At 56.1% G+C, this 25,394-nt stretch overlaps 8 protein-coding genes across 8 annotated transcripts; 6 read left to right on the top strand and 2 right to left on the bottom strand.

Annotated features, from left to right (window-relative positions):
- Window positions 1-11,802: 11,802 nt before the first annotated feature.
- On the bottom strand, window positions 11,803-15,054 carry KRP23_2083 (Importin-11; the record flags this gene model as incomplete). The annotated part of the gene is made up of 1 exon (XM_067886770.1): window positions 11,803-15,054. One exon carries the CDS (start codon window positions 15,052-15,054, stop codon window positions 11,803-11,805), a length of 3,252 nt encoding a protein of 1,083 aa, XP_067749421.1.
- A 314-nt stretch (window positions 15,055-15,368) lies between these two features.
- KRP23_2082 (ATP-dependent RNA helicase eIF4A) lies at window positions 15,369-16,678 on the top strand (the record flags this gene model as incomplete). The annotated part of the gene is made up of 2 exons (XM_067886769.1): window positions 15,369-15,397; window positions 15,475-16,678. The coding sequence occupies 2 exons, from the start codon at window positions 15,369-15,371 to the stop codon at window positions 16,676-16,678; spliced, it is 1,233 nt and encodes a 410-aa protein (XP_067749420.1).
- A 667-nt stretch (window positions 16,679-17,345) lies between these two features.
- On the top strand, window positions 17,346-18,596 carry KRP23_2081 (Chaperone protein dnaJ 16; the record flags this gene model as incomplete). The annotated part of the gene is made up of 1 exon (XM_067886768.1): window positions 17,346-18,596. The coding sequence occupies one exon, from the start codon at window positions 17,346-17,348 to the stop codon at window positions 18,594-18,596; it is 1,251 nt and encodes a 416-aa protein (XP_067749419.1).
- Window positions 18,597-18,809: 213 nt separating this feature from the next.
- On the bottom strand, window positions 18,810-20,450 carry KRP23_2080 (putative lysosomal cobalamin transporter; the record flags this gene model as incomplete). The annotated part of the gene is made up of 1 exon (XM_067886767.1): window positions 18,810-20,450. One exon carries the CDS (start codon window positions 20,448-20,450, stop codon window positions 18,810-18,812), a length of 1,641 nt encoding a protein of 546 aa, XP_067749418.1.
- A 90-nt stretch (window positions 20,451-20,540) lies between these two features.
- Window positions 20,541-21,377, top strand: KRP23_2079 (Ubiquitin-like-conjugating enzyme ATG10; the record flags this gene model as incomplete). The annotated part of the gene is made up of 3 exons (XM_067886765.1): window positions 20,541-20,684; window positions 20,742-20,867; window positions 20,955-21,377. The coding sequence occupies 3 exons, from the start codon at window positions 20,541-20,543 to the stop codon at window positions 21,375-21,377; spliced, it is 693 nt and encodes a 230-aa protein (XP_067749417.1).
- Window positions 21,378-21,432: 55 nt separating this feature from the next.
- On the top strand, window positions 21,433-22,246 carry KRP23_2078 (uncharacterized protein; the record flags this gene model as incomplete). Its single annotated transcript, XM_067886764.1, has 4 exons — window positions 21,433-21,467; window positions 21,550-21,974; window positions 22,054-22,129; window positions 22,219-22,246. 4 exons carry the CDS (start codon window positions 21,433-21,435, stop codon window positions 22,244-22,246), a joined length of 564 nt encoding a protein of 187 aa, XP_067749416.1.
- Window positions 22,247-22,542: 296 nt separating this feature from the next.
- KRP23_2077 (Peroxisomal membrane protein 2) lies at window positions 22,543-23,661 on the top strand (the record flags this gene model as incomplete). Its single annotated transcript, XM_067886763.1, has 9 exons — window positions 22,543-22,563; window positions 22,633-22,667; window positions 22,739-22,788; window positions 22,858-22,886; window positions 22,958-22,998; window positions 23,083-23,158; window positions 23,222-23,293; window positions 23,364-23,514; window positions 23,609-23,661. The coding sequence occupies 9 exons, from the start codon at window positions 22,543-22,545 to the stop codon at window positions 23,659-23,661; spliced, it is 528 nt and encodes a 175-aa protein (XP_067749415.1).
- A 235-nt stretch (window positions 23,662-23,896) lies between these two features.
- On the top strand, window positions 23,897-25,337 carry KRP23_2076 (F-box/LRR-repeat protein 2; the record flags this gene model as incomplete). Its single annotated transcript, XM_067886762.1, has 4 exons — window positions 23,897-23,994; window positions 24,084-24,261; window positions 24,330-24,608; window positions 24,681-25,337. The coding sequence occupies 4 exons, from the start codon at window positions 23,897-23,899 to the stop codon at window positions 25,335-25,337; spliced, it is 1,212 nt and encodes a 403-aa protein (XP_067749414.1).
- Between the last annotated feature and the right edge of the window lie 57 nt (window positions 25,338-25,394).

Below are 25,394 nucleotides of genomic sequence, written 5' to 3'. Positions count from 1 at the left end.
TCTTTCAGGGTACACATTCTCTTGCAACCCTTTGTCGTTCTTGCTGCTCTACTTCGCCGCTATCTGGTCCTCCATCTGCTTGTTCGTGTGCCCGGGGATGGAGACGCCCCAAAGAGATTTCATTCTCTTACTCTCTTCCCCTAGGCCCGAATCGTCCTCGATTCGCGCTGCTGTCCGCTGTCCGTCTCCTGTCCGGTTGCTGTGTTGCTGTCATTACCCCTAGCGATGGTACGCTGCTGGTATCTTTATCTGGCCCGCTATCTGCATCCTCTTCACTTGACTTACCTTCTGCTCGCTCGTTGCGTACGCGTCCTTCCCGCCATAGCTGCTCGTAGTCCTGCTGGTTGATCCAGAGGCACAAAGGTTCTTCAGCGTTAAGTCGATGACCCAACCGCTGTACTTGGAACTCCAATATGTAACGCCCTGCTCGTGTCCGATATCTTCTGCGTCGGCGCTCGACCACGGTCTCTTCTGGCTGAATCCTCGTAAGTGGCGGTCGTTTTCCCACGAGAGTGTCTGCACCTCGTCGGCCCTGGCCGGCGAAGACGTAAATACGCTCTTCTTCCTCTGCTTCATTTGGTGTCCCTCGCGACTGTACCCTAGGTTGCTCACGCGCATGTTCGTCGGCGTCATCCTTTTGGCCATCGTCGTGGGGTACTTGCGCTGCAACTTGTCCGTTTCCCGATTGTTGTTGCTCCGCTGCTCTTGTTTTGTCGACTGGTTGCTCGACTGCCCGTTCATGGCCGTACTGTACTTCTTCATGGTGCTCGATTGTTTCGTGATCCCGCTGCTCAACGGCACCGTGGGCGTGTTGTTCTTCTGCTCTGGTCTCGTTGGTGCTAAACTCGGTGGCGAGTGCTGTCTCGCCAGCTCGGGCTCTGCTGGGACTTTCCGCGCGGTCACTGGTACTTCCGTCATGCTCGACACCTGCATACGGTGCTCTTCTGATCTTGGCCCTTGTCCGGCCTGCAATCGCGTCATCTGGGGCTGCCGGAACTGTTTTCGCTCGCTTACGCTGGGGTCTTACTGCTGGGACTGCGTCCTTTGTTATGGTTCTGTTAGTTGCAATCGTAGGAAGATCGAATTGCGCTACGCGCCGTTTCTTGCCCTTGCCGCATCCGTGTTGCTGTGCCCGCGGTTGTGCTCGTGCTGGCGGATTGGTTTCTGCTGGCTCCGCTTGCTCCGCTCTGGTCGACTCGCTGCTGACCTCTGCTTCCGCCTCTGCTGCTGTTGGTCTGGCAGCTGCCGCGTTCTCGACTGTCGCCAAGCTATTCCTGTCTTCGTCCTGGGCGGCTAGTTCCGGGGCTGCACTTTCCTCCTCGTCTGATTCAATATCGGCCGCTGCAATAGCTTCCTCACGAAGGTTCAGCGCAATGTCCTTGGCCATCTGCTCTAGCAGGTTCGTCGGGTAGTAGTAGCTCAATAAGAATGAACAGTGCACGATCAATTCTTTGCCGGACTCCAGCATCTGAATGAGGTAATTGTCGTACCCGGAGGCCTCTATAATCTTGCCAGGGCCCCTCCATCTGTGCCCAAACTTCGTGATTCCAGGCCCCTTCGCGGGTCGATACAGCCACACTAACTGTCCTGGCCTAAATTCACTGCGATGCCTCACATTCCTCTGGTTGTAGTACATGGCCTGTCGGGCCTGTTCCTTCTGTAGTGCTACGGCCGCTAGTTCTCGAGCCTTTCTCAGGTCCTGCAACAGCACTTCGTGGTAGTCTTGCAGCGTGCTGTGCGGGTGCTCTAGTCGATTACGTCTCAACAATTCAGCTGGCGTCCTCAACTTCCGGCCCATCATCAGTTCATTAGGCTGGTAGCCGTGCGTAGCATGTCGAGACCCGTTGTACGCGTACAGCGCGCTTGGCAAGAAGTCATCCCAGTCGTCTTGGGCTTCGTTCACATAGAGGCTCACCATATCCTTCCAGGTTCGATGAAATCGTTCTACTAAACCTAGCAAATTCGGTCTGTACGGGACTGGAGTCGATTGTTTCACTTGCATTAATTCCAGCAATTCTGCCGTTGCCCTGCTGCCAAATTCCATTGCTCCATCCATCATGATCTCACGCATGGGTCCATACACGAGAACCACCTTGTCCATCAAAAAGCGTGCAATGGCTTTCGCCGTGTGCTCAGGTACGGCTGCTGCCACAGCGTACCGAGTGGTGTACTCCACCGCGGCAATCACATAGCGGTTGCCCCACATCGTCACTGGCAATGGTCCGGCGACGTCGATCGCCCACCGATCGCACACATCACCTGTTCGTACGCTTCGCAACGGCGGAACCACCGCCTTTGGTCGAGCCTTCCGTGACCCACAGTCCTGGCACGCGGACACCCAGCTGTTCACAGCTTCTCTCATGTGTGGCCACCAGTACATCCGGTGCAGGCGGTCGTACGTTTGCGGGCCCCGCAAGTGGCCTGCCCATATACTGTCATGAGCTTCCTTGAAAGCGAGGGCCCAATAGATCGCTGGCAGGACAACCCTGCTTCCACTGTCTACTTCTGCGCGTATTACTCCATCACGATCACTAAATACACGTTGCCCTCGATACGCCCCCTTCTGTTTGAGTCTCTGCACCATCACCGATCTGTCCTGCTCTCTCTTGATGTCGTCGTCAGTGAACTGCACCACGCCCATCTCTGCCGCTTCAACGCGCCACACTACTCCCGTCTGGACTACATTTCTGGCTGCACGATCGACTTCCGCGTCCAAGTCATTGAGGTGCACATCCTGCACTGCCGCCAGCTTTTTTTTCTGGGGTGATGTCACCCTCGGGGCGTGCGCCACTGTGGCTGCATTTGTTCTTGTCATGACGATGCTGTTTCTCTTCACGCGCTGACCGGACGGCTGCACCGGGCCACCGCTCCTTATGATGATCTTATGGCGCTGAATCGTGTCACTGCTGGTCTTCTGGTCGCCTACCGCTTCACTTTCCTCGACCCCTGCTCGTGCGTGCTTCCGTTCCGACTCCGCGCTCCTCTTTCCGATGCTTCTGCACTCAACCGTGGGTTCTGTCACCTTCTTGTCATCAACGTCCGTGCATGCGGCAACTTCCGCCTTCTCCTTACCCTCGACGGCGTCCTCGGTTCTTGTCGGTGCATCATCCTTTTCTACCGTCAATTGCTGCGTCGGTCTCGCTATCACAGGATCTTCGGCAACCTTGTCATGCTCTTCAATCGCTTCCTGCTCCGCTGGCGCTGGTCCTCGCGACAAGGCATCCGCCACATAGTTTTCTCTACCAGGCCTGTACTGGATATCAAAATCGTACTCTTGGAGAGTCAAGGCCCATCTGTGCAAACGTCCTGCAGGCTCCTTGGCTGTCATCAGCCACTTTAAGGCTATGTGATCAGTCACAATGGTGAATTTACGCCCATAGAGATGCGGTCGAAAGAGTCGTACGGCCCACACGACCGCGAGACACTCGAGCTCGGAGATACTATAGTTGCTCACTGTCGGACTGTTCACTTTTGAGGCGTACGCAACTGGTTGATCGCCACCACCTTGGTCTTGCGAAAGCACAGCACCAAGTCCAACCTTCGAAGCATCGGTTGTCAGTTTGAACGGCAGTCTGTAGTCAGGATAGACTAGGACTGGCTTCTTGCTCAGCCATGCCTTCGCCCACGTAAACGCTTCCTCCTGTGCTTCGTTCCATACCCACGCGCTGCTTTTCCGGAGCAAGCTCGTTAGTGGTGACATCTTAGCACCGAAGTCCGGGACAAACCTCCGGTAGTAGCCTGCTAACGCCACGAACCGCCGTACTTGCACATCATCTACTGGTCGTGGGAAGTCCACGATGGCTTTGATCAATCGATCCGTCGGCTGAATTCCGTCCGGCGTCAAGTCGTGCCCCAAGTACTCCATCTTGGTGGTCGCGAAGGAACACTTCGATGCCTTCAGGCTCAGCCCAGCGTCTGCAAGCCGTTCGAGTACTACAGCTAGCTCTACTACGTGCTGTGCGACGGTGCCCTTCGTGAATATCACCACGTCGTCTAGGTACACTAGGCAGCACACCCATGTCAATCCTCGCAATACACAATCCATCAGTCGCTGAAAAGTGCTGGGTGCGTTGCACAGTCCAAACGGCATTCGTCTGAACTGGAACAACCCACGCCGCGTTGTGAAAGCTGTCTTCGCTCGATCTTCTTTCGCCACACCTAGTTGCCAATAGCCAGCATGCAAATCTAAGCTCGTAAAACGCTGCGATCCGTACAAAGCTTCTAGCGTCTCGTCAACCCGGGGCAATGGGTACACATCCTTGACCGTGACCGCGTTGAGTGACCGGTAGTCAATGCAGAACCGCACGCTGCCGTCTTTCTTCCGCACAATCACCACAGGGAATCCCCATGCACCTTCTCCCGGCTCAATTACTTCGTTGTTCAGCATCTCGTCGACCTCCTTGTCTATCAATTCGTTCTCCGATACGGCATGCCTGCGTCGGCGCTGCATAATTGGCGCGACGTTCCCCGTATTGATGTGATGCTCCACGTTGACTTTCGCCAACGGCGGGCATCCTGGCTTCTTCTCGACTATGCCAGCGTACTGCCGGAGAAGCGCTATCACCAAGTCCCGGTCCTGGTCCCCCATCTCACCGATGTCCAGCTTGTTCTCGTCTGTCAGCGGACGGGCGTCGTCCTTCTTCAATTCCGCTACCCACTCTGCTACTCGAGCTCTTTCGAGCTCGCCATTCATCGCCATGATCTGCATGTCATCATCTGTAGGAATCCAGATACCCAGGGTTTCTCTGGCGGGTAGCTTTTCGCGCCGTCCCTCGACATTCATCACCACCACGCGAACCATGCCGTCTTTTACCGTGTCGACTGTCGGTGCGATCAGCAAATGCCGCTTCGAGCTCGGTTTTGGCACAAATATCCCGGTCGACCCGTCTTCCGCATTCACCTGCAGATACAGCGTGCTGCGTGTGTTTGTTGCCAGCTTGGTCGTCCTCGCCAGCCGTACCACTGCTTTCCGCTCTTGTCCTAGCTGTTGCAATGTCGACACTCCATGGCAGGTGAACGGCAGTATGAACTTCTGTCCCTTAGCATCACGGTACTTCAGCTCGCGTGCGCCAAAGTCTATCTTGACTTGGTGTTCCACCATCCAGTCCTCGCCGATCAGTAGCTCATCGCCCTGCCCATCTACCAGTAGAGCATCCACCACGATCCGTTGCTGGTACTGCGTCGTCCCGGCGAATCGCCAGACCCCGAGCACCTTGCTTGTGCCTCCACCGAAGCCTTCAACGATATCCACCGGTGCATTTCTCGTCATGCACTGTCCAAATTGGCGCAACTCGATTCCAGCTATACTATACTGGGCACAGCTATCTAACCGTACTTCTTGCGTGTGGGTCTTCGTCAATGCTAACAGCGCCGTCGGCAGACAACTTGGACTTCCCGCGCCGGCCGCACGCAACTGTGCAACTCGCACGCTTTTCCCATCCTTGTCGAGTCGCCGCTCTACATCCCCATAACAGCCTTGTTTCACGTAGTGGTATGCTTTCTTGCGTGTCCACCTGCTTGTTTTGGCTGCTGCCGTCTGCCCTGCCGCTATGGCAGCTGCTACGCGCTCTACTTGCTGTCTTCGCTGCTGCAACCTTCGTGTCCGTCGGGCAACGCGGAATTTCTTCGCTTCCTTGGCCGCACTGCGCCTGACCGCCCTCATTTCGTCGAGCGTGCCTGTTTCTGCGAGCTCTACAGGAACGTCTTGAGCATAGCGCGCCATTGCGTCCAGCCACTCCTCTGCAGTCTGTATTGCAGGTTGCTGAGCGATGTCCGGCACTTTTTCCAGTACGGAGACCACGTCATGAGCATCGGTTGTGGCTGCGTCTACTCCTCTAGCATCCTTCTTCTGCGCGACAGCCGCAAAAGCCGCTGCTTCCAATTTCTTCACGACTGCTGCCGCCATTTGAGCTTCGCCATGGCTGTTTCCTCGCCGCCTTCGTCCGTCGTCTTCACGCAGTTCAGTGAGCACGTGACGTACAGCCATTCGCAATACCTTGGCGCGCTCTTCTCGTCGCTCGCGCACTTCAGCTGCCAATACCCCGTGAGTCGCTGCTAGCGCACCTTCAGCCTTCCGTTGTCTTCTCTTGGCTGCCGTAGTCGGGCCTCCACTCATCACGGCTGCTAGGCGGGCCATACCCGCTGGTAATGAAGTCCTCTGGCCAGTCGGTGCTGTCATGTTCTTCCCCGACATGGCTGACAAGTGACCAGCGACGATGGACGTCCCTATGGGCATGCACATCGTAGGTCCGCTGTTCGCCTTCTCATTCTCCTTGTTGGTGTCAATCATCTGCGGCTTGCTGGACACCCGCGACTCCTCCAACTTGCCCTCGTCTTGCTGATCGCTCTTCCCCTGGTTTTGACGACGCGCGCTCCCACTCTTCCCCTTGGTTTGACCACCCATAGTTGAAAGCGGGTCAGTGCCGTCTCCACCAGCGCTGGCAACTGTCGGCACTCGTTCCCAGCACCTCCTTCGCTTGTCCCGCATCACCTTCGCCGGCGTTCTGTTCTGGATTTCCTCGTCGGGGCATTCTGCCGTCGCGGACAGTAGAGCCCCCGCCTCTACTGCCGCTGCCCATTTCCCGCCGACGCCGTCGTTGCCGTAGCACCTCCTGCTGCAGTATTGGTGGTGCTTGCCGCGGTTGTCTGCTGGGGCCCTGCCTGGCTTTCTTCGTCGGCGATACGTTGCGCACACTCACGCCACCAGTGGCCCTTCGTGCCACAGTAGCCACAGTTCGACTCTGCCTTACGCTGAGCGATCGCGCGCGCGTCGGGAGGGCGGTAGTTGTCCAATCCGCCTGCACCTCCGCGTCCGCCTCGACCTCGTCCAAATCCGCGTCCGCCAGCGACGCCTCTTCCTCCGAAACCACTGCCGTTGCCGCGACTGTAGCTATCATCATTGTTGTTGCTGCTGTAACCACCGCCATGGTTGCCGCCGCCGCCGTAGCTACCGCTATTGTTGTCGCGGTGCTGGGGCTGCCATGCTGAACCTTGGTTGTTTCTGTCTCGGCGCTGATTGTATTGTGGGTGTTGATCGGCCTCCTCGCTCTTGATTTCTAATGCTCTGGCTACCTTGGCTTTGCTGGACGCCGACTGTCCATTGTCTTCGCGCCCTAGCCCTGCTACCAACATCAGCGCTTGCAAAGCGGCCAATGAAAGCGGGTCTTTCTTTGCGGTTTTAGCCAATCCACTTACCGCTTTTCCTTCTGTGTCAAAGTTTGGGGGCGAATCATTGCTGCCGCCAAAACCTAAACCCAACTTCTTCCAGTCGAGCCGGTCCACACCCTCTGCCATCGGCTGTTTCTTTTTAGCGGGTTGGTTGTCGTCTTCGATACCATACTCGCGGTCATCTCGGTAGCGGCGCTTGGCCACTCGCCAATCCGTCACCTTGAAGCCCTCACCGAACTCTCCGCACTTGTCCTCGGCGAACTGCACGGCTTCATCCAGCGTCTGCGGTTCGTACGTGCGCACCTGTGTTGCTGTGTTCTCGTTGTTGATTCCGTTGATGAATGCCTCTATGTAGGACTCTGCAGGCACTCGCTTACCGAAGCCGATGACCGTCAAGCTCGCTGCGAAGTCGTTCAAGCGCTCACCTGGCTGTTGAACGCGTGCTGCTAGCCGCTGCTGAATGCGAAACAGGTTCTCGCGCCGCCCATACTTCTTCCGCATCATCTTGACCAGGTAAGCCAAGTTCTTGTCCTCCTCGCGCATACTCTCGGACAACGTGATTAACCATTTGCTTGCGCCGTCCTTTAAGTGCGCAGTGGCGCCGTAGTACAGCTCGGCTGCTGTCCAGGTGTCGCCGCCGAGACCTGCCTGCCGCTCGACCTCCTGTGGGATCGTCGCCAGCCATGCTTCGACGGACTCACCCGACGTCCCCTTAAAGTCCTCGAGGTTCAAACGCTTCATCTTGTGCCGGCCTCGTCGCTCAGTTGCTGGTGGTGGTGGCGCCTGAATCACCACCGGTTGCGGTACTGGTGTAGCTGCTGGGGGCTGCACCAGGAATCGCTTCATCATTGCTCGCTGTTGGCGTGGCGTAAGCGCCTCCCACCAGTCCATGTCCTCCAAGTCGTCGTCTTGCTCCGTCTGATTCGACGCGGGCGGTCTCACTGTCGATTGCCATACGCGGCCTCCATCTCGCTGTCCTCCGTCGCCGTTATCGCTGTTACCGCCAGCTCCACCGGTTCCACCTCCATGGTCACCTCCGCCAGCATTTCCAGTTCCATGACCGCTGTTGTTATTGTCGTCGTCGTCGTCGGTGGAGTCATTGTGGTGGTCATTGCCACCAGCGGCGGTGATGGTGACGCCGCTGCTGACGACTACCTCCTCGTCAGTGCCTGGACTTCCGTCAGCGGTGTGCAGCCGTAGTCGTGTCCGTGGTTGTCGCGTCCTCTTCGATGCCGGTGTTGTGGCCGAGCGTCGTGGGGTGGCGCTGGCTGTAGGCGTGCTCGATCTTCGTGCTGCTCTCGTTGCTCGTGCTGTCATCCTCGCTATCGTTCCTTCTGCTCAATCCGTTGTTTGCTCAATTCACTTTTGCTCTTCCTCAATCCGTCTCTCAGTCTTTCAATGGCCTGGGGTTCGTGCCACTGGGCCGAGCCTCGTGTAAACCTCCTCTTCAGTCTCTGGGAAGCCAACCGTGTTGGAAGGCCCCTGTATGACCACCAAGTAAGCTCGGTCCTTTAGCTGTTGTGTCTTCCGTGCCCTTACTCACTGCTACTTCGTTACGGTGTCCACGTCGCGTCACCGCCAGTCCTGTCCCTAGCTAGAGGACGGTGTCCGGTGGCTGCAAACTACTGTCGTCCTAAAATGCACCTACCCTACGCTATACACAAATGACGAACAGTAGCGCGATCCTTGGTCGCGCGAGCCGTAAAGAGGTTCACACCCTGAGATCTTCCAGTTGCTTAGTGCGCGACGCCGGGGGCTCCGAGTACCGGGGGCTCCTAGTACCCTCTCTTTGGCTGCCAGACACTGTTCGGGCTGCAGATACCGACAACTACGCGGGGCTGCAGATACCCGCCTCTCTCACACTCAGGGGACTCTCCAATCGAACTTGGTAGCCGCTTTCGTTGACACTTGGACACTCTGCTGGTACTTGTTGCTAACGTTGTATTGGTATGTCGTTGTGCGTCAGACCGACACGTCGACTTCGCTGCCGCGGACACTTGCTAGTTCCGCTGCGCTTCTTACACTGACTGCCGCTATCCTATTCATGCACTTGGCCCTAGGGTCAGCCGTCGCCGTCCTGATCCAGCAACCACGACTCCATACCGGAAGATCGCATGCTTGTTGTGGCTTCACTCGACTCGTTCTGTAGATACAGGTTGCTCTTTCAGGGTACACATTCTCTTGCAACCCTTTGTCGTTCTTGCTGCTCTACTTCGCCGCTATCTGGTCCTCCATCTGCTTGTTCGTGTGCCCGGGGATGGAGACGCCCCAAAGAGATTTCATTCTCTTACTATACACCTCGCGGTAAATAGCCGAGGTGGTTGTCATAGGTAGACGTGGTAATGCCAATGGCTGCTTCTCACGGGAAAACTCAATTCAATGAAGTTTCAGCTGGAAGACGGGCTAACAACTCTGTAACAGCAAATTCATACGAGACGTGTGCATCCAAGTGTATCAATACTACATGGAGGGCAGCGCTAGTTGCAGCTCGCACGTCAAACGTACGCCAGGAGATTACTGTAGTTGTTTAGATGCGATGATTACCGAGCATTGCCCCTCGCAGAAGTGTTGATGTGTGGAGTGGTGGGTTGTTACTTTACATGTTAGCCGCTGGGTTGTTGGGACTGTTACTTCGTGCTCAGGCAAACTCGGTGGAGTTTAAAGGTTTCCGTTAGCCACTTTCGTGCTCAACCAATTCATTGTTTGGAAGTGCACGATAAAATTGACAGTATTGGCGTGTGCCAAGGCTCGCAAAGCAACACTTTCCATTTTGCAATGGAGAGAGCACCAGACGCCCCGGTTCGTAGCACGCTTCAAATCGAGCATTCGTCGAGTGAAAGATCGAGTTGACTGTGGAATTATTGAGCTGAATTAAGCAAGAGACGACATTTTGGACAGCGATCCTAGCGCGGAAACACCCGAGCTCAATTGCCAAATTAAAATCTGGGAGAAGAGTCGTGATAAGCAGTCAGTTCTCCTCTGAGAAGAGCTGATTGCTTTCTCGAATGAGGATTTGAAATGCAAATGCATCGCTTGTGAAAAGTTGGAAGCCCTGCTTAAAAGTAACGGCAACGCCGTTGAGTTACCATCAAGTTACGTCGGGCTTCTGAAGGATATTCAGCAACGATGTGCGTCTGGCTCAAAGCACAAGTGAAGGATTTCACAAGTTCTTTGAAGGTTGCCATGCCCGAAAGGAAATACTCGCTGCATGAATCATGCAGCGAGTATTTCCTGCAGCATGACACAGGCGACATTGTGTGCTTGCAAGAGCGACTCTTTCTCAACCCTGTGCTTCTCATTGCGTTCATCCGCCAAATTGTCAACCCCGAGATGGATGCTAAGGCATCCGTCGATGGGCGTGTGACCAACATTCTCATTCAAAACCTGCCCTGCTGGAGAAGTGTTAACACGGCCACCCTCAAGCACCTGAAGAAATTGCTTCTACTGCTCAATCTTGCCTACTCTGGGTCAGAAGAAATGGAGTGGGACTCGGACTTGATCATTCCAGTGTATTGGGATCGAGACCGTGAAGCTACCTCAGCAATGAGGGTCAAACTATTTCCAACTGAAGAGGATAAGTCTGCTGGATTGATTGAGTGTGTTCGGTGGGAGTACTCGTTTGAGCCTGCCATCCCGGATAATCTCTTTGAGAAGCTTGCGGTGGCGACGTATTCGGCCTTGCTAACAGGAGTGAAGCGAAACAATGGTGGGTCAATCTTTCTTGACAAAACGGTGAATGATTTCAGCACTCGTGTCGCCATTGAAGACATTTCGCTAAAATGTTCAATGGAAGACTATGCGGACACCATCTCTTCTGTACTGAGTATTAGTGTCGTTGCACGAGAGCGGGCGACGGCGTGGGAGCACCTTGTGCGGTACTGCACCGACATGGAGACTTTGTTCAAGACTTGTCCGGGATTGTTGGTGACGCGCTATTCAGTGGATCGTGAAAGCGGTTGTAGTGGCCTCGATTCAAATTTATCACCGACTAACGAATGTTTCACTTCAGAGTGCGAGCGGCAGATAAACCGAATTCCATCAGGTGCTGCACCGAGCTGGTGTCACTGAAGATCCGACAGCCGGCCCTCAGGACATGGAGAATTATGGCAAACTTCGACCCAATGAAGTCTTGGAGTTGCTCAGCTGCTTCTTGAGGCTGCACGACCCAGAATTCAAAGATGAAGACATTGTCCAGCTTTCAGGCCTGGTCTGCGGCGTCGTCAAGGATAGTGGTTAGTTCATTTGGGCTTCCCGGGAAGAAATTCTTCAGCGCGAAAAGGATATCAAGCTGATGGAGGGCTCGCCAAAACCGGCCTCACCCAAGCCTGGCAGTATATCGGACGACTCAGGCTGCACCATGCTGTGGGCATAGCCTAGCTCGCAATGAGAAAACGACAAAGCACTTCTCGTGCATACTTTAATACAACGCATTCCTGCATACACCTGCTGAGTTAGGCGCGAGCACTCGTTCTGGCCGAGATTCTTGCTTGCCAAGAACTTTCACGTGTCGTGCCGGCTCCAGAGCTGTCGGAAAGCTGGAGTTTTCTCTATAACGTCACCCAGAGAACACGTAGAAGTAAACTCTCTCGGAAACATGCTTTACTGCATTGGCTGAACTTCAGTCTTTCTGGTCTTCTATGATTGAAATTTGCGCAGCACCGATGAGTCCACAGTGTGCAAGAGCTGGTCGAAAACGCTGTTGCCCAACTGTGCTGCGAGTTCGTTTAGCCTCCTGCAGACAAACTCCTTCAAATCTAACGATACAATAGGGACATCTTCTTCGTTCGGTTGCTGTTGATGACTCTTGTGGTGGGCCTGGAAGGCGCGGTAGACGCCCGATCGTGCACCGTCCTCATCGCGGTCTGCAGCGGCAGCAGCGTGCTTTTGTTTCTGTTCCTCATACTCATCTTCCATAACTTCCGCACAGATCTCCAGGACTTGGCCAGTCTTTTCTAGCAGTGACTGTTCCATCAGCATTAAAGTGGAGCACAAAGCAACCGTCCACACCTTCCGTCGCACAAGCGTCAGCGGCGATGAGCCCACCGTGTAGAATAGCCTGAGCATCGCATCCACAAGCAATAGCAATACGCCACGGTCATTCGTCAGCAACTGATTCAGTGAGAAGTCGAGGTTGACCACCATCAGTCGGGCCACAACGCTCAGATAACCAGCAAGCACGGTTTCGGGTTCATGCTTCGCTTCACCTTGCTGAAAAGTGATGCAAGCTCCCACCATCGACTTCATCACGGGCAGGAATTCTGCCACCTGATCAACTGGGACCGTCGCGACAGCAATCTCAGTCACTTCTGCAATCTGCAAAGAGGCCTCGGCCTTAACATTGCCAATCACGCTTTGGAGGAGACCGGAAATGCTCGCATGGTAGGTCTGCCAGAACTGTGCCTTGCCCAGCCGCAAGTAGCGCTCCAACAAAGTTAGCACCAGCACCACGTGCTCATAATCGCGCTCCATGAGGCGCAGTACATTGCCAAAGAGCAGGTGGAGTTCTTCGTTGTACACGGTAGATACCTCCATTGTTTCATTCCAAAGCTCCAGTCCATTCTCCATCAAGAAAACCTCGTCCGGGTTCGACACATCTGTCGCGAACCGGATGACCTGCATGCACATGTCTAATAATGTTTGCACACTGCCCGACTCCACTTGCACCTCCGAAGGGTTCTTTTGCGCTTCCTTGACACTCGCGAGAAGTTTGGCCATTAGCTGGAGTATTTTTCCGCGCACCAAGTTGCTAGCGTCGCTCTCGTTTGTCCACAGCGCAGGAAGGGGCGCACTGATCTGGTGGCAGAAGGTCACAATCTGCGCACCACAAGCTTGGATGATTGCCTCGAGACAGCCCAGCACCTTCATCTTGCTCTCAGATTCATCTGCTTGAGGGAAAAAGGCAAACAAACAATCCAAAGCCCGCGGCAAGAACGCAGCGAATGTGTCGTGCTCGAAACCCCAGTCGTTTACCATAGACTCTAGCGTCTGAATGATACGCAACTTGAGCGCAACATCGGCATCTGCCTGGTGGAAAAATGCGGACGGGTTCAGCAACGCATCATAGAGTGGAGGTCGTACGTTCGCTGATAGCTGCGCTAGCCAACAGCTCACGAGCCAAACAATGCGGAAGCGCAGAACTGGCAGGCCCTGAACCGAACCAACGGCTGCGTCTGGATTCACAAGGATGGGCACAAGGTTGGAAAGGAACCACGGCTCAAACTCGAAGCAATCGTGGAGATCGTAGCAGCCCAGGCCAATTGCGAGAAGTATAGCGTCCATGTCGAGAACTCGTCGGTCATCCCCAGCATTAGACACTTGGCCGCGGCCTAGTTCGACCAGATACGTTGATGCAGCGGATGTCATCTGCGTCAGTGCCGGAATCGTTTGGTCCGGGAAATTCTGCACCAACGTCAAGAAAACGTTCTCGGCACAAGCACGCACCGATTCCTTCGCTGTTAAGCTCTCCATGAGCGAGCAATAGGCCTCCGGATCGCTCTGCCACTCTTCCAAATCGCTGGCAGTCAGCGTCATGTAGTGCATCACTACCATGTTTAGCATCGACGCAAATCGGTTCTCGGGCTGCGTAAAAAATGATTCTACTGCCGCTTGTGCTTCAAGCACCATGTCATCCGCCAGTGCAACATCTCCGGTAGCCGTAATAACCTTGGAGATGACTCGTGTCGTCCCGTCAGAGCCAGAAAGACTCTCGTTCTTGTACAACCGGCAGCTCAGCACGTTTGCAAAGAACTGGAGTGCGTCGATCTGCAATCGCCGGGGCGAAGGAAGCGCCGTGGGTGGGACGGAGGCGAACGCGTTGAGTGCATTCCAGAACAGCGTGAGGTACGGCGGCAGATACTCGCGGAACTCCACCGGGTACGAGTTCTGGACGCCCACGACGATCGCCGCAATGCGGTGCATGCACTTGTCGAGCGTCAGCATCACGTCCTTTAGCTCTGTGCCTGCCTCCACTCCTTCGGCATCTCCAACCAACGCCACGAACGCCTGTCGGAACTTGACTAGTCTCTCCAGCTGGTTGTAAAACTCCACAAGCGCCGAGCGCACGAGTTCTCCATTCTGCAAGGCCGAAAGATCCCGGAACGCGTTCAGCAGCATGGCCGAAATGAGTTTCGTGGTCGTTACCAGCACCTTCAGCTGCTCCGCCGCCGTTGTCGTGAGCGCTGCCACAATAGCCGCAGCTTTGTCTGCTCTCGTCTGTCCTGCGTCTCCCTGGCTCTGCAGAAAGTCATTAAGCTGCGTAGCCGTGGTCGTCCAGTACTGCAGCAGCAGTGGCAGCAGCTCCACACTGAGCACGGCGAACTGCTTGCGGTGCTGCATGAGTCTACGGGCCGCCAGCTCCTTCACGACGCGGTAGCACAAGTGCACACCTCGCGTCACTTTCTCCTCAGCTGCGTCCTGGTGCCTCAAAGGCTGCAACATCGGCGGGAACAGCGTCTCGAACGACCACTGGGTCGGGAATTCGGCGCGCGCGATGGCCGCCACAATGAGCGACAGATGCAGCGCCGCCGTCGGCTGTGGCTCGTGCAGCGCCGCGAACAGTAGCGCGTCGCGCGCGTGGGCCCGCTGCTCGTCTGACAGCAGGTTAGTGGTTTTGCGCGGCCTCCACTGCATCTTCAGGAAGTGCTTGAGCCACAGAACGGCCAGCAGCCGCACGTCCGGGTCCTCCGACGCCAACTGCGCCAAATTGCGCGGTGCGCCGGCGTTGTCCGACACCGCCACAGTCATGTCCAGTAGCGCCGCAAGGAATGGAACGGTGAGAGGCGCACGCTGCAGCTGCTGGAGCTCCTGTTCGGCCACGGAGCGCTGCGGCTCAGGCGCGCGCAGGCTCCAAGCGAGCAGCTCGCGCATGCGGGCGACGTCGTCCGCCATTGGTGAAGATCCGAATAGTGGCCCTAGAACGCGCACATGTCACACATTTTATTGTGTACCAGGTAGTCAATAAAGATAGAGAAGGTAGTCCTGGACGTCTCGTTGACGGGACAGTCTGCTGGCCATTCACTTGGCCGCGCATACAAATAGCAAGTGATTGAGGGCTCCCTACCGCGCGCTTGATCCCTCCTCCACGCAGCCAAAACCCAACAACACGCACACAGAGGAAGACCGCGGAACTCGATCGTTTCGCCCGCTTTTCCTTGCTCCTCGCCCCTCTACACCTCGTAGACCTTACCACCACTTTATCAACCATGTCTGACGTGGAAGACCGCAAGCCGACGTACGTTCGCACCGCCACAGGTTCAACACTTGTGCACCCAACCCATTGACGTGATGTGTATCTTGTGTCCCCCATAGTGAGCACGGCGAAGAAGGCCAGGACGAGCAGGTTCACCTCAGCGAGGGCGACATCGAGACCAACTGGGATGAGGTCATTGAGACCTTCGACGGTATGGAGCTGCGCGAGGACCTGCTGCGCGGCATCTACGCCTACGGTTTTGAGAAGCCGTCGGCCATCCAGCAGCGCGCCGTCAAGCCCATCCTGCTGGGCCACGATTGCATCGCCCAGGCCCAGTCCGGTACCGGTAAAACCGCCACGTTTGCCGTGTCCATTCTGCAGAAGATCGACATCAACCTGAAGGAGACGCAGGCCCTGATCCTCGCCCCCACGCGCGAACTCGCCCAGCAGATCGTCAAGGTCGTCGTGGCCATTGGCGACTACATGAGCGTGCAGGTGCACGCCTGCGTCGGCGGTACCGCCGTGCGCGACGACATCCGCACCCTGCAGCAGGGTGTGCACATCGTGGTGGGCACCCCCGGCCGCGTGGGCGACATGATCAACCGTCGCGCCCTGCGCACCGACGAGGTCAAGATGTTCGTGCTGGATGAGGCCGATGAGATGCTGTCCCGCGGTTTCAAGGACCAGATCTACGAGGTCTTCCGCTTCCTCCCCGAGAAGGTGCAGGTGGCTCTGTTCTCGGCTACCATGCCGCTGGACGTGCTGGAAGTGACCCACCGCTTCATGCGCGAGCCCATCCGCATCCTTGTGAAGCGCGACGAGCTGACCCTTGAAGGTATCAAGCAGTTTTTCATCGCCATCGACCGCGAGGAGTGGAAGTTCGACACGCTCTGCGATCTGTACGAGACGCTGACCATCACACAGGCCATCATCTACTGCAACACGCGCCGAAAAGTGGACTGGCTCACGGAGAAGATGCAGTCGAAGGACTTCACGGTCTCGGCCATGCACGGCGACATGGAGCAGCGTGAGCGCGACATCATTATGCGTGAGTTCCGTTCGGGCTCGTCGCGTGTGCTGATCACCACGGACCTGCTGGCTCGTGGTATCGACGTGCAGCAGGTGTCGCTGGTCATCAACTACGACCTGCCCACGAACCGCGAGAACTACATCCACCGTATCGGTCGTTCGGGCCGTTTCGGCCGTAAGGGTGTGGCCATCAACTTTTTGACGCACAACGACGTGCGATACCTGCGCGACATCGAGCAGTTCTACAACACGCAGATCGACGAGATGCCCATGAACGTCGCGGATCTTATTTAAGAGCCCCTCGAGTGAACGTTCCCCAGCGCGCGTTGCGTTGCGTTGCCGCGACGACGACGACGACGACGACAGTCTTTGGGGGCGGACGGCGATCAAGTAAGAGACGACGGGACGTACCGGATGTAGAACCAAGTGTTAGGAGGCAGTAGGGGAACGGAGGGGGTCGACCGACGAGAGTGGAAAACAAGAGAGAAAAGGATGGAGAGAGCGCGTTAAAAGAAAAAGAGGAAGGGGGCTGTGTGTCTTCTTGTTTTGTTTTTTCAAAGTTGCGTGTTGTTGGGGTCACGTGTCGTCGGTTGACTCAGTTGTCCTCCTCGGGGTGGAACGTCTTTGACTGGTTGTGCGCTCTGCTACACCAAATGGCTTCAACAAATCAGGTCCTACAAAGCTCACGTCGCCGCTCCAAGCTGCGGCGATGACAATCAGGAAGCAATGGAGCAGTTCAGCACTTTAATAAGCACTGGCACATGTGGTAGACTGCCAGCGCAGTGCACCCACACGCGCCCGGGCGTTCGACCTTGAGCAGGAGAGTCCAGAGCTACATGATTTGCCACACCCTTCTGTGATTGGCTGAAAATCAGTTTCAGCCAACCACCGCCGTTGTTCTTCCACATATTCGCATTCTCCTCTTGTAGTGTGCTGTCTTCCTCCTACTTCTTCCTTGACCATGAGCGAGCCCGTGCCCAAGCAGCCCGAAGAGAGCACGAACCTGTACGAAGTGCTGGGCGTGGACAAGTCGTCCAGCGAGCTGGAGATCAAGACGGCCTACCGCAAGCTCGCGCTCAAGTACCACCCGGACCGCAACGCCGGCTCGGTCGAGGCCGCCGATAAGTTCAAGCAGGCGAGCGCCGCGTACGCCGTGCTGAGCGACCCGAATAAGCGCCGTCAGTACGACGTGGCGGGTGACAGCGGCAAGGACTTGGAGTTCGAGAGCGTCGATGTGGAGGCCATGGGCGGCTTCGGCCGCGTGGTCGGCGCGCTGTTCACCAAGATCGGCATGCCCATCCCCACGCAGATCTCACAGAGCGTCTTGTCCGCGGCGCGGGACCTGTGCGACTCACGTAACAACTCGACGCAGCTGCCGCCCGTTACGCAGATGGTCTTCGGCATGGAGCGCCACGCCAAGGTGGACAAGCAGGACGCACACTTCTACAAGCTGCAGGTGGACAGGGACCGCGAGTCGGTCGTCTTCATGTGCCGCTCGGCTTCCAAGAGCAAGTTCAAACTCGTGCTCTTTGACTCCCACGGGGCTGTGCGCATGGTCCAGGAGTCGGTCAAGAAGCCGCGCTGCACCGCAGCCGACATGTACCTCTCCAGCACGGTGGAGCTCATGGACCTGAACCCAGAACTCTGGCCGGGCGCCAACAACGACACGGAGCTGCCCGAGATCTTCAGCAAACTGTCGCTCTTTGAAGTGCGGCGCACGGTGCCGCTCGAGAAGGGCGAGCACTTGTTTTGCGTCTATGGTGACAACTGGCTGTCGGCCGTCAAGTACTCGATCAAGTGCTTGAAGATTGATGAACAGGCACCGGCGCTGCAGAGCATCGTGCAGAGCGAGCACGAGCTCGTGGGTATTAAGCATGACCTGGACGCTCTGCAGAAGGAGTACGTGGCTGCAAAGAAGGCATTCGAGGAGGTCTGTGCTCGTGTGGAGGCCAAGCAGATCCGCACGGAGGATCTGCTGACGGAGCGGGAGCAGTCGTACGAGGCGTTCCTGGCGGGATGCGACCCGAACCAGGTGGTTGGTGCCTATGACGAGGGGCGCGGTTCAAACGCCTCGCAAAGCAGCCAGAAGGGTGAGGCGAGTCCCGCTGGCATCCGCAACATCTTCGGCGGTTTCCAGAGCCGCTTCTTCGCCGGCAAGGAGCGCACCAGTTCCATGGACGCTACCAGCAACGCGTCATCCCACAGCCATTAATGAGCGTTGAAAGTAGTGAGATATAGATGCAATATGCGGAAGCGAGGGCTCCCACCGCCCGACAGGAGAAACGGAACAACAGTAGGTAGGATTTCAAAGGAGGAGAAGTTGTGAGACGGATTGACACATTTTAGAATTTAGTAGTTGACGCTGGTTGTGTTTACAACTAGATCTTCCTCTTCAACGTACAGACCGGCATCACCGTTTGTCAGCTTAATAATCGCTTAGCAGTCGCTGGTGTTTGGGGTCGACAGGATCGTCAAGCTTCTTGGCCATGCAATACGCATGTGCGATCCACGGCACAAAGGCTGTAGCAAAGAAGAATTGGCCCACAAAAAAGGCGGTGCCGAACATTGGCAGTTCTACTGCAAGAGCATTGTAGAATCTTGCTAGCTGCGTCATGCGGCAATGTGCTGGCAGACCACCGGCCTTGGCTGCAGCTGTAGCAGCGTTAGCGGCCTCTTCCAATGTGCAGGGAACGACACGACCCGACGCGTCAGCGAACATTTGATGGCCGAAGGTGGCATACTGCGGCGCCAGAGTGAGCAGCGCAAAGAGACCCACCATAGCAAGCTGCATCAGCACCAGCGAAAGCATCGTCATGGTGGCGGCAGATGTAAGCCGCGGTTGTAATCGCCCCAGTCGGAAGCACAAGAACTGAAGACCGTGACGCTTGAGCACAATCAGCGAAATCGTGAACAGGTACACGAAGAGCACTGCAAATACCACGTAGTCCAGAGGGAAAACGCGCGAGGCTAGCACCAGCAGCAGGTCCATTGGATTCGGGAACTCCGGTGCGTTGAGGAGGAATCCCCGTTCAAAGTTCGAGTGTGCCATCTTGTCGATGCTCGTGATGAGCATGGATACCACGATAAGCAAACTACAGATCATCAGAGAGACGCCGATCGGGATCTTCCAGCACGATAACTTGCCCGTTAGTGCGAATCGCTGCAGGTTTGCATGCAGCACATCGCGGCGCTCTTCAAGCAGCGTCTCGCGCGTTTTCAGCTGCGACAGTCGTTCCTGATCCGCGCCACTCATCTGCTGTTCAACAGCATATCGCTGCAAAATGGTCTCCCGCGTCTGCTTGGTGGCCTGCGTCTCCATGGCGTTCTCCTGCAGTAAATCTTCAAACGTCGTCATGTTCTCGTCAATGCTGTGGTCTTCCATGAGCAGCCCCACCAACGGGACGCTTGCCAGGCCTCGACTGCACACAAAGAGCCAGAGATACATGCCCGTGAGCGCCAGAATGCCAACCAGGAGCCTCAGAAACGTCTCAAGATCCGACGAGAACTTGAGCAGCGGTCGTAGCCAGTCAATGTCCGAGCTGGCAGGCTTGCCGCAGAGCAGCACCACCATGAACATGACGAGCAGCAGCGACAGCCCCATCAGAAAGCACAGTGTGCGCTTCAACGCCGCGTAGAGTCGCTCTCTGGCCGAAAACTTGAGCGTTAGGTGTGCAATCTCCGTTTGCCGGGCGTAGTTGTATGCCAGCGGCGCTCCCACGAACGAGTATAGCGCCAACGCCGCGAAGTAAACGCGGTAGAGCACGCGCAGTACGCGCACGTTGGTTGGCACGTGGGGTAACGCGTTCTCCAACAGGAAAACGTCCACGGGGGCCGTGAACAGACATAGCAACGAGATGTACAGCGCCAAGACGCACACGCCGTTCACGAAGCGCGAGGAAACGGGGAGCGGCGCCGCGCTGAGCGTGGAGGTGCCAGCGAAGGCCGCGAGCGACGAGGACACGCCGCGCTTCGGTTGTGCGTAGAGCACGAGTGACGCGCTGAGCAGCAGCAGTACGAGCGCCACACTGGCGTACAGCAGCCACACGAGGAGCACCGATGAGTCCATTGAAGTGCTGATTTTGGTTTGAAGAAAGGGTTACTGTGTGCGGGTTACGCTGTTGGCGAACCTATGTAACTGCATGCAAACTAGGTAAAAATGCGTGAAGGCAGCCTGAGCTACACGGCGTTCTGCGTGGAGGCGGAGCTGCTGCACAAGCAGTCGCATGAGGTGGCGAGAAAGCAGAGCGTGGGGAATGGAGTGAGTGTGGCGACGTGGCAGTGGAGACACGGCAACCGACAGGTGCGTAGTGAGAGAGAAGAAGGAGAGGTTGGCTCCTGACGAACGGTTATGTTGAAGCACTTGGACGGAAACTCGTACCTCGTCTCGACGGGAAATTCTCGGCAGTACATGCCGGACGCAGTGGGTGCAAAGATTAGCGAGGACATGGGTGGGCATATCGATGATATCCTGCTGGCTGAAGAGGTTGACACTGGATCTTATTGTACTGCATCAGCATGGAGGCTGAAGACTTGATCGGTGATTCATTGAATACATTGCTCTAATGTTCAGGATACTTTGCTGGAGGACGATGACGTCGACACCACGGTGGAGTCCAAGGACGCCAACACGGCGCTGCTCGAGTTCCACATCGTCTACCACACCATCTACCAGACTCCAGTTCTCTACTTTCGAGCGCTAGCAGTAGATGGAACTCCATTGCCAGACAGCGCAGTCACGCTTGACGCTCAGCTCCCAGGATCTAACGGCCGCTCCACGTTCGTCGCCATAGAGCAGCACCCCGTCTTGGGCAAACCATTCTCGTTCTTGCACCCGTGTGAAACTGCTGCTGCAATGCAATTGCTTCAAGATCAAGTCCGAACGAGCACGAAATCTGGTGCCACGACGGAGCTCGAAGTGCCGCAGTATCTCGCGAGTTGGCTCAGCTTGGTGCAGCCTTTGACTGGCATCTCGCCGCACGACTATTTCCGCTAAGTTCGCCTTAAGTACGCCTTTTGATTTGAATATGGCGCCAAAATTCAGATAAAAAATGACGGAACAGGACGCTCAGCACCCCCGCAAGAAGTACGCCACCCTCTCCTGTTATGAACAACGCCAGCTCAGTGTATAGCGAACTCACCTTGCCTTTATATATTGCCCTGCCCAGACATCGCCTTGGAGGCGTCGCGTCGCCAGCGACGGCAGCGATACCCAGCTCTCGCGCTAAGTTCGCGTTCGGTTCGCGGCTCCCAGATGCCGGCAAGAGCTTGCTGCGGGGCCCAAAGATCAGCGGCAAGTCCAACCTTCAAGCCTCGACGCGACTTCGCGCTGGGCACGCCGTGTGGGCTCCAGCGAACCCCAGAAAACGGAGAAGGTCCAACTCAGACGACGCGACGGCCAGGACGAAGCCCTCGCACCGACGCCTGACAGTGAAGACGACGCTGCCTTTGCACGACAGCCACTTGCCTGCTCCGACGACGGTGTCGGGTCTGTTAACTGAGAAGCATTTACACACGATCTCGCCGTCCAATCCAGCAACTAGGAGCAAGAAGCGAAAACCGGCAGCACCTCTAGAACGAGAGGCGGACCTGGGTAAGTGCAGAAGTGTTTATACTGTAAAAGCTGGTGTTGTATTATTAATGCTGAGCTTCGCGGGGCGTTTGTGCTGTAGCTGCTACGGAGCCTGCGTTCTGGATCAAACGTCGAGAAGCGGTGGAGGCAGCGCTGAAGGAGATGGATACGATTGAGTACGTACAGCTATTCAAACGTGCCTGGCAATAGCGTATTGCCAATTGGTAGATGCTGATCTCGGTGGTGGTCATTGCTGACTATTCAGAAAACGGATCGTGTCCATCACGAAGTAGTGCGGCTTAAGTTCAAAGGATTTTGGACTAGGTGTGGATTGCTCGTGCCCGTAACATAACCTCGGTAGATGTTTACTTCGCGCTGATGTATAAGTAAGTTTATAAACGTGCTGCTCGCTGCGTGTTTGTTGAAAGGTTTGATGCTCTCGCTTCTTGCGTGTTACTTTGTACTGTTTTAGTACTATGCTAGTCACTATAAAGGGGTAGTGTCATAATGACATGAGGTGATGCTTCAAGCGAGTGCACTGACCCCACTCCGCTTTATCCCTACGAGGGCAACAAGACAGTGAAGCAAGATGATCGCGTCACCATGGCAGGTTTGTCTTGCTGCGTCTCTGCTGGTGGAAGGAGTAGCTGATGGAGTTGTCTGCCGTTGCACTCGATAGAAATATCAATTGGCGCTGCAGACGAACCCACTGCGGTGCGCTGCATTCGTTATTTTATTGTTGGATCGCAGGAGCTTACCTGGTGCGCTGTGATGCATAATACCAGCACGAAGGCGGTGACATCTGCGGGAGTGGCCATGCTGGGAGAAGTCCTCGGTACGAGCAAATGTTGCCATTTGAGCAGGTTCCTGGAGACTGCTGCTGACACGCATTATGAACACGCAGGACACGTGCTCAAGTATAAAACGCTGCGCGTAAGATTCTGCCTACCGCTAGAACGGACCTTTGCGGCTGACGCAGGATTCGGGTTTCATGTTCATTGCAGGGTCTTTCGCCTCGACAAATGCTGGCTTTCTTTTTATTCGGGTGCGATGGGTGTCAAGGTTTTACTTACTGCTGTCGACTCTTTTGGCTAACAGCGTCACCACATTACTGTTTGAACTCTCGTAGCGGTGCAGTCACGGGTCCAGTGCTGCACTACTGGTACGGTTATCTTGAAACCCAGCGCGTAACGAAGGAGAAACTGGTACACGACATCGCTTTGCCGCTAAGATGAGCAATTCAAGACGCTAACGTTGTTGCAACGCAGACCCCGAACAAGAAGCTGTTGCTGGATCGCCTCCTTTTCACGCCGCCCATGGTGGCGCTCACCATTTTCTCGGTAGGATTCACGATTGATCATAGCCTAGCAAAACTAGCAGCTAAATTGTTTTGCCTGCGCTCCCCTGTAGCTCGGCGTCATGCGTGGCTCGAGTCCCAAGGCCTCACGCGAGAATCTCTCTCGCGTGTACTGGGGCGCTCTGCAGATGAACTGGAAGGTGTGGACGCTCACGCAGTGGCTGTCGTTCCACTACGTCCCGCCTCATCTTCGCGTGTTGTGGGGTACGTTGAAAGCAGCAGCACTACCAGCATTTTCCTTTGGCGTCGCGTCGCGACGCACGCTCACGCTCAACGTTTTTTTGCCCGTTGGGAACAGGCAACTGCGTCGCGCTCTGGTGGAACTCGTACCTGTCGCTCATGCAGCAGTAGAATTATCTTGTGACTGGGGAAATGGCTACACCCAATTCAAGTTCAAGACAATCACTCATAAGTGTCACAAAACCTAGCAGGAAACATGTTGATTTTTGTATTGAAAAGAAACCTCGAAACCTCGATGGTCACTACCTCATCGATGTTTAGAGGTTGCTCGCTTCCATTCACTGAAGCGCCATCAAGTGCGCAGCTCATCTCTCCTGCAGCTCCAGCGCTGCGCGAACCTCCCTCCATGGCCGAAGCTCCGCAAGACGTGCCGTCGTTGGCCGCGCTGTGCGTGGCGCGCCTAGCCGCGGGCGCCCCGCAGCGTGTGCTGCTCAGCATTCTACGGTGCGTTTCCTCGAATGCCGGATTCGGATCTGGAATTCCTGACTGAAGACCAAGGGATTGACCGTGTACGTGTGCAATGCAATATGCAGTCGCCTACCCGAGGAGCTCGTGCTGACGATGCTGGCCGACATGATCGCGTCCAAGACGCTGACGGACGACCGCCTCGCTGCCTTCTTCATGATCTCACGCCGCGTGCTCAACCTCTCGGGTTGCTGCTCCATTCGTAACTCGATCCTGCGCCAGATTCCCTTCCGCTGCCCGGAGCTGGTGCGATTGCTGCAATTATTGGATCGATTCGCAGAAAGATACTGACGATGTTTGGTGCATTTCTGCAGCGCTGCTTGGATCTGTCCAACTGCCCACAAGTGACCAACACAGTCATCCGCGCCGTGCTACAGGGTTGCTCGAACCTGCTGACGCTGCAGTTGGATGGCTGCCGTCACATCACCGATGCCGCGTTCCAACCGGATCACTCGCCGTTCTACGCGTTGCACGCGTGCACCTCCCTGAAGGTCGTGAGCTTCGCGGGCTGCTCGCAGGTGACCAAGGACCTCGTGCTGTTCCTGATCAAAGCCTGCCGATCGCTCACCGACCTGAATTTTTCGCGCTGCAAGGTTAGTTCAGACGCACGAACATGTGTAGCGTGGATTGTGGCTGATCTTGTCGTGAGTGTTTTTGTTGTGTAGCGAATCCACGACGATGCGATCCACCTGCTGCTTCGCTCGGCGACCGACCTTGAGCGACTAAACTTGTCCTTCATGGACATCTCAGACAAGGCGTTCACGACGGAACCGTCGGACCAGCGCAACGGCTTTTACGCCATGGGTCGTTCTTTGCGTGCCATCGATCTCACGCAGAGCAACATCACTGACGCTACACTGTTCGCGCTCGCTAAGCACTGCCCGCACCTCGAGGAGGTGAAGCTCAGCTGCTGCAGCGAGATCACGGACGTAGGTGTCGAAGCTCTGGTGCGCACATGTAGTCGCCTGCGCGCGTTGGATCTGACCAACTGCGCGCTGATCACAGACCGCGGCGTGGGTACGCTCGGAGCCTACGGCCTGCAGCTGGAGCGCCTGAATTTGTCGTGGTGCATGAACATCACGGACAAAAGCGTCGCGGATGTCGCTCGCGGCTGTGAGCATCTGCAGGAAGTGCTGCTCGTGTGGTGCACGCAGCTCACGGACGCGTCGATCGACGCGTTCCTGCCTGATGCAGACTCCCCGGCCGAAACCGCAGCGAGGGCGCAAGGCTTGAAGCTGAACTTCAGCGGGTGCAAGAACGTCAGCGCCGCGCGCATAGAGGACGCTCGCAAAAAGGGCCTGCAGATCGTCACCGGCGCCTGACGCCGAGGCGCCGGCGCAGCCCTGCCGTTCACCACAAGCTTTTAGATGATCCCCAGG

The sequence above is a fragment of the Phytophthora ramorum genome (assembly GCF_020800215.1).
Source record: "Phytophthora ramorum isolate Pr-102 chromosome Unknown Phyram_PR-102_s0002, whole genome shotgun sequence".
NCBI classification, from domain to species: Eukaryota; Oomycota; class Peronosporomycetes; order Peronosporales; family Peronosporaceae; genus Phytophthora; species Phytophthora ramorum.
Note: the sequence above shows the minus strand (reverse complement) of the source record. Positions and strands in the feature narration are given on the sequence as shown.